General features: G+C 48.7%; 1 protein-coding gene across 2 annotated transcripts; it reads left to right on the top strand.

The window, feature by feature from the left end:
• Positions 1-4,181: 4,181 nt before the first annotated feature.
• LOC128300409 (sodium- and chloride-dependent GABA transporter 1-like) lies at positions 4,182-6,989 on the top strand. Of its 2 annotated transcripts, XM_053036451.1 has the most exons (8): positions 4,182-4,555; positions 4,655-4,967; positions 5,069-5,170; positions 5,240-5,423; positions 5,514-5,781; positions 5,859-5,962; positions 6,048-6,417; positions 6,486-6,989. In XM_053036451.1, the coding sequence occupies exons 1-8, from the start codon at positions 4,424-4,426 to the stop codon at positions 6,702-6,704; spliced, it is 1,692 nt and encodes a 563-aa protein (XP_052892411.1). In that variant the 5' UTR covers positions 4,182-4,423; the 3' UTR covers positions 6,705-6,989. The 2 variants fall into 2 exon arrangements, with proteins under 2 accessions (XP_052892411.1, XP_052892410.1); XM_053036450.1 differs by having other exon boundaries at positions 4,182-4,967.
• The last annotated feature ends 574 nt before the right edge of the window (positions 6,990-7,563 follow it).

The raw sequence follows: 7,563 nt of genomic DNA, 5'->3' as shown, positions 1-7,563 counted from the left end.
ATTCGCAACTTATTACTTCTTCTTGGCCGAACGTCGGAATGCATTCGCTTCGAACGGCATGAAGTTAGCCGGCACAGCCCCAGCAGTAGTGGAAGCTGGCGGCGCACTGACGCAAGGTTTATGGGCGAGGTTCAATTTTGCGAATGACGATGCTCGAAGGAATGAGCTGGGGGAATGGGCTGGTGGGATGGCTTTTCGGTGGCCAAATCCGACGTCGTCTCGCGGTCGTGGTTAACCCTTTTGTGTTGGTTTTTTGAAGTTTATTGGAGCGGAGCTGTGTGTTTGTGTGGGCGAAGGCGAGTCTTCCAGGCCCACAGCCGGCGTGATTCCGGTTGCGTAGATTGGAATGTGCAGTACGCGGTGATGAGGTTTGGACACAACGCCGTCTGGTATATTGATTGGAATGAACTCTTACTGCCGGCGAAGATGTTTCGAGTACTGGAGCACTGGAGGTTAGTTATCGATTGATAGCAAATAATGTTCCACCACTCTGTCTGTCGAAAAATTGATAGCCGATTTTGAAGATTTGTTTGCAGCTCCAAGAAATATTAAAGCGTAATTTGTGACTTAAATCATTGCATATTGTTAACATTTCTAATTAAACGCCACAACCGTAACCAACCTCTAGAGACACATCAGCTGAATGCTAGCTGTATCTCCTTCTGTTTATCTCTTTTTTCTCTATTGATTTAAGCCTTCTTTGTGCACTACTTCAAACCAAACATTCCACAAATAATCGCTCACGTTCAACAGACTCGCCGGAATGGAACGGAAGAGCTACTCCAAACCGTGATCATCCATGGTGGTGGTGGTGTAGGAATTAAAACCGTCCCAGTGCGCGGAACCAGACATCTCGGTTAAAATTATCCCCCACGGTGGGAATTACAACAATAGCCGAGTGGAATACCGAGCGTAATACGTCAGAAGCTGTCAACGTTCACTGGCACGCCATCGCTACGCAATTCATTATTTCTTTTATTTCTAGATCATTTTACGGTGCTCATCATCATCTTCTCCGTGGCACCGTCCATGACGCGTCATGGCCGGACTGGGTGACTATCATAGTCCGCACGATCGGACATAATGCCTGCAAGGGTTGGTTAGAGTTTTCCATCTCACGGAAGAAGAAGAAGTAGAAAAAAAACGACCGCCGGCAGTGGAAAATACTCTGTCCGTCCCGATTGTTACGTTATCCTTTCGCATCGCTTTCGATTATGCATTGTTGGGAAGAATGTACAGGACTTAACAGGATCGCTGGAAAAGCGAAACCAAATGCCTGTGTTTTGTGTTCCAAAAAGAGAGAAAAAAAAGAATGAAAGACACCATGGGAGTAGAGCAAACAGATTAAAAAACAACAACGAAAATAAAAAAAAATGGAAGCATTAAAACACACAAACAGCAATGTTGGAGTGTGTGGAAAAACAAACCAACAGCGAACAGAAGAAACAAAAAAAAACTGCAGTAAATCCTCCGGCCGCGTAAAACTGTGTCCCCATTTGTGAAGATTGCAGCTTCGCCCCGAAGGGAATACGTTTTTAATTTCCAATATTTTCCACGAGGATCCGTATTGTTTTTCCCGCGTGACGTGGAACTTGTGGAGGTTTCGCGTTGACAATGGCGGCCGCTTTCCCGTTTGATTGTGCAGAAAGCAATGCGAAAATATATGCTTCATGCGCAGACAAGTTAACATAAGTCACACGTAAAGTAGAGTTTTGTGACGAAGCAACCGAACCGCTCTACCTGTTGACTGTAACATCGTGCGGCAGGAATGCAATATTGTGCATCATCATCGTGCAGTTCATTTGAATGTTACAATGAACATTTTTTAAGGACCACCACCGATGATGGAAAAGTGCAGCGAGTCAAGCATGCAACCGTTCGGGCGGATACCCTTTAACATGGCCTACTAGGGTTGCAGTAAAGCTTCCATCGCGTTTGCCATTTCATCCTCACCATTCTGTTTTTTTCCACCATCCACAAATCGGTCCACCACAGCGTGCCACGGAATTCCAATCCCCGGGCTCATATTTTGATTCCGGGCTTGTTTCCCCCCCCCCCCCCCATGATGCTTCGCGTTCGTGGCACAAATACAAAAATGCACCGAGGTTTCACCCATCCTTGGGGGCATTGATAAATCACGGGCCAGTTTTCCACGGTGCTTACCGAACACCGAGCGCCGAACCACGACGACGGCACGTCCGCACAAATCTCTGCATAAATCCGGTAGTGTTGCGAATTTTCTGATTATTATCGTGATTATTCGCATTTCCAGCGTCCGGGGTGGGTTGTGAGTTTCCCGGCAGAGGTGAAACCTGAACAGCAGCGGGGGAAAAGTTTCATCCAAGCGAGCTGGGAAAAAACTATTCCTATGGAAGAGTGAAAGAGAGAGAGAGAGAGAGAAATGGTATGAAAGTTACCTTTTTTTTCTTTTCTGGTTTTGTATGCTCATTCCGAAACTCTATTTATTCATTCGCCTGTTTGTTGCGCTGATTGTGGTTTTATGCTGGCATTGTTTCTCGTTTCAATGACTTTCGCTTCGCCAAACCCCATTTTCTTCCCTTTCGAAACTGCTCGGTGAAATGCTATTTTTTTTTTGTTGTTGCTGGTTGCTTTGGTTTGTTTGCGTTCGTTTTGTCCGTATCCGTTGTAGTCAGATTACTGGCCTGAGTTTGAGCTTTCCCATCGCCTGGTGGCTGTGCATTTTCATTGTGGCCTCATCTCAATCAATTCTGTGCGACCACGTTTCACAAAGCATCAAATAATGGCTCCCGTCAAAGCGGATGATGCACGGCGCGTGCAGGAAAAGGAAAATGAAAATGGAAAGCACCTTTTTATGTGGCTCACTGGTTAAGTTAAAGCTTTTTTTCGAGCCTGAGGTAGTTTGTTGCAGTTTGCCGTTTAGGAAGGCAAACTTTACCAATTTCAAAATGTTTAAGCAACAGAAAGTAAGTAAACCACAACCAGCAAACATTAGTATACTTTGTATTCGGATACACAACCCCGCCGGAACGCCAATGTTATACGCCACAGCACATACCAAACACACTCGAACAGTGCTGTGCTTCAATCAGCTGCGAAGAGTACATGCCGTAAATTATAATGATCTGATGGGCAGGATTTCGATGGACGTGGGGATTCCGCTCTAGCCGCTTTCGGTAGCCGTGGATCGGTAGAGCGGCCTTATCAAGCGCCACCTTCCAAGAAAAGCGCCCGGAACGATCGGGAACACGTACACGAACGCCATCGAACGCCGATGAAAATGAATCTTGCATGGCCATGCTGCCCACACAGCCAGCGCGCCGGGAAGCGTTGCAAATTTCCCCGAGGAAATTAAAGGGAAAATCTACGCTGATTGTTTTTCCTCCACGCGCGCCTCCACTTGGACAACTGGGGGTGGCACGGCGCTGTGTTTACCCTCTCCCCTCCCCCGGGTTGGAAGGATTCGACAGCACCATCAACATTCATCCAGCTGCATCCTTTCGAATCCTTTCGGCAAATGATTAAAGACGGATGGTGTGAGACACTGGCGTGTCCTGGCCGCTGGCACTCGCACACCGCTAGGCAAACAGGGACCGCACCGTTTGCGTCTGTGCGAACCGTACCGGGATGAATATGATTTATGTGCAGCACTGACTGTCATCGACAGCTGGTGGCAAACGATTTCATCAATCCTGGGGCACACTCGTCCGTATGTCACACAGGATGTGCGATGCGGGCCCTGCACATGGCACACATACCCGTTAACAAAACGAACCGGCGTACGGATGGAGGCCTTATCGTCTTCATTTCAGTTGCTCTGTGTGACGTCTAGTTCGGAGTTTAAAGGAAATGCAAAGACATTCACTGAACCGGGCGTTTGGAAAGAGCAACGGCAAACACACGGCAGAATTCTGATTGATAGAACCGAACTCGGGCGAACAAGGGTTGGCCGAGCGGTTTGATGCTTGCAGCGTTAAAAGTTTGTTGCCCGATCGAAAACGTCCATCAAACACGATGAGAACCTGTCCCGGTGTCCTGTCCGCCGCTAATGACAGTTGATGGTCAGCTGCATGGGCCGAGCTGGTGGATGTACATTCTGTAGATGTTGAAGTGCATTTTTCAGAACAATAGATTTCAAATGTGGAGCTCTTCTCTTTCTTCTCTATTCAGATGACGATTACCACCACCACCTGAAAGCCACCTCCTCCGAAGAACCCGGGAACAACACACCATCCTTCGCTTACGAACTTAACCCTTAAAACTACTCTTTAAATACACAATGTCCTACTCGAAGCCTCACTAATCGATCGTTTCGTTTGGTCTCTGTTACCTTCCTACTCCATCTGTAAAGATACCCGATCCATCCTTTTCTCTGTGTGACACCGGTTATAACTCAACGCCGACCATCGGAGTCGTCGCAGCAGCGAGCAATTCGAATAATATTATGACAGAGGGCACCGCGCCGACGGTTGAATGTTTAGATAACACATTGGACGGTCCGAACGATCAGCAGGAGCAGCAGCAACAGCAGCAAGAGCAACAAGATCAGCAACACGCGGAGGCGGTGCAGGGAACGGTCGGTGTACGTATCGAGGTAACGAGTGCGCCATCGGCAGGTTCCGTCGAGCTAGTCGCTATCGGTAAGGAGTCTCAGGACGATCAGCAGCAGCAGCAGCAGCAGCAACAACATCAACAGGCAGTCGCGATGTCGCAAAGTACAAAGAAGGCGGAAAAAGACCTCCCGGAGCGTGGATCCTGGGGGTCGAAGCTGGACTTTATCCTGTCGGTGGTCGGGTTGGCGATCGGGTTGGGCAATGTGTGGCGCTTCCCGTACCTGTGCTACAAGAACGGTGGCGGCGCATTCTTGATCCCGTACTTTGTCACACTCTTCCTCGCCGGCATACCGATGTTCTTCATGGAGCTGGCACTCGGTCAGATGTTGACGATCGGTGGGCTGGGTGTCTTCAAGATTGCGCCCATTTTCAAAGGTAATGTGGCGAATATCGTAAGGATTTCCCAAAACGATTCCTTCCGAAGGTGGCTAGTGTTGGTAATTTGATGCTTTGATTGATTGATATTTTCTTAAAAGGTATCGGTTATGCAGCGGCCGTGATGTCCTGTTGGATGAACGTGTACTACATCGTCATCCTTGCGTGGGCCATATTTTACTTCTTCATGTCGTTGCGTGCAGGTACAGTTGCTACGGGTAGTCACCGTAGGATGAAATCCCTCTCACATACAGACCATTCCCTTCCACCAGATGTACCCTGGCGAACGTGTGATAATGCGTGGAACTCGATCAACTGCGTCAACCCGTACGATCGCAAGGACCTGCTGTGTTGGGAAACGCTCGGCGTGAACGGTACCCTCACGAAGATATGCTCACTAAACTCGAACAACGTGTCCATGACGGATTTGGCCGATCCGGTGAAAGAGTTCTGGGAGTAAGTCTTCTTTAGCAGCCGCTCTTTTCTGCGAATTCTTTATTAACCTCAATGTGTCTTTTTTTTTTTTGCTTTGTGCGTCATATGAAGACGCCGCACCTTGATGATCTCGAGCGGCATTGATCAGGTTGGATCGATCCGCTGGGAGCTTGCTGGGACGCTTCTGCTGGTGTGGATCTTGTGCTACTTCTGCATCTGGAAGGGTGTCAAGTGGACTGGCAAGGTCGTGTACTTTACCGCCCTGTTTCCGTACTTCCTGCTTACCATCCTGCTGATCCGTGGCATTACGCTACCAGGTGCCTTCGAGGGTATCAAATTCTACGTCAGTCCTAATCTGTCGAAGCTGGCCGAATCGGAGGTACGTACTGTGGGAGGGTGGGAGGTGTGTACCACGTGGATGAACTCAACAAACCCTCTCAATCCCAACTCGACCAGGTGTGGATCGATGCAGTCACCCAGATCTTCTTCTCGTACGGTCTCGGTCTGGGAACGCTGGTTGCCCTCGGCAGTTACAACAAATTTAACAACAATGTGTACAAGTACGTCTAATGTCGTCTCGCAGAGCCACTTTGTCCCCGCATAGTTTAATCGATTAATTAAATTCTCCCTCTCAACGCACGCCAGAGATGCCCTGATTGTGTGTACCGTCAACTCGAGTACCAGTATGTTTGCCGGCTTCGTGATCTTCTCCGTCGTCGGTTTCATGGCACACGAGCAGCAGCGTCCGGTGGCCGAAGTGGCCGCTTCCGGGCCCGGGCTTGCCTTCTTAGCCTATCCATCGGCCGTCCTACAGCTACCGGGTGCACCGCTCTGGTCGTGTCTGTTCTTCTTCATGCTGCTGCTGATCGGTCTCGACTCGCAGTTCTGCACCATGGAGGGCTTCATTACGGCGGTCATCGACGAGTGGCCGCATCTGCTGCGCAAGCGTAAGGAAATCTTCATCGCGGTCGTGTGTATGATCAGCTACCTCGTTGGCTTGACGTGTATTACGGAGGTATGTAGAAATGCGGGCGTGGAAATGTTTACCAAAGTGCCAATTCTGTGACGTACCTTCCAAAACAGGGCGGTATGTACGTGTTCCAAATCCTTGACTCGTACGCGGTCAGTGGCTTCTGTTTGCTGTTCCTGATGTTCTTCGAGTGCGTCTCGATCTCGTGGGCTTACGGTGTGGACCGTTTCTATGACGGCATCAAGGACATGATCGGCTACTATCCGCTGTCGTGGTGGAAGTTCTGCTGGGTCGTCACTACTCCTGCCATCTGTGTCGTAAGTATTGGGTAGCTGCTGCAGGTAGTATTGCCGTAACGCCGTTGCGCTTTGTGTGAGTGAGTGAATGAGACATGAGTGAGTGAGAATTTACAGGTCTTCGCCATCGATCTTCAAGGTAAATGGAGTTATGTCACGGTGGGATATAAAAACGTGGGAAGTTTATTCATATTTTTCAGCTTTGGTCTAAACGTCAGAATTGCGGCAGGAAAACCGAAGAACACTGGGACATCTTAGTTGTCTTGAAGCTGAAATTGGATCCATCCTCATAAAAAGATTATTAACGATAAATAAATTATTATAACGATTACCTTTAAAGCTGTTTTCGTCATGCAATGTAACAAATGTTCCGAAATGCATTTTCAACCCTTAGGTAAATATATCAACTAACAGCTTTCAACCTTCCTTCCAAACATAATGGACCATTGAAAAGAAGCTATCGACATTGCTTTATCAGTCTTATCTAATGAAGACTGTCTTTTCAAACGTCGTTCACCATTCCTGGGCTCTTGCACCGGAACATGGAAACATCTAAAGCACGGTATCTCACAGGTCATGCACTGCACCAAACATCAATCGAGCCCCGGTTGCCATTCTGCAAAACTCGGCGATGATTTCCACAAAACCGACCCAACACACCGCCATTTAATCTTGCTTTACGATGTGCGAACGGGCACCGATGGGTTTATGTCCTTGCTCCAACATCCTGCGCCAGGGGTGGCACTATTGTTTCTGCTGCTTATCTTCCGCTACGACACGGCATCATGCCCCCCCCCCCCCCCCCCCCCCCCCCCCCCCCGAACCGGGCGCAGCGTCCGGTTGATTGATGATGGTGATGCACTGACGAAACGATAGTTTATGGCAAAAACCCGAA

The sequence above is a fragment of the Anopheles moucheti genome, chromosome 3, assembly GCF_943734755.1.
Source record: "Anopheles moucheti chromosome 3, idAnoMoucSN_F20_07, whole genome shotgun sequence".
Taxonomy (NCBI): domain Eukaryota; kingdom Metazoa; phylum Arthropoda; class Insecta; order Diptera; family Culicidae; genus Anopheles; species Anopheles moucheti.
This window is presented reverse-complemented; position numbering and strand designations above follow the sequence as displayed.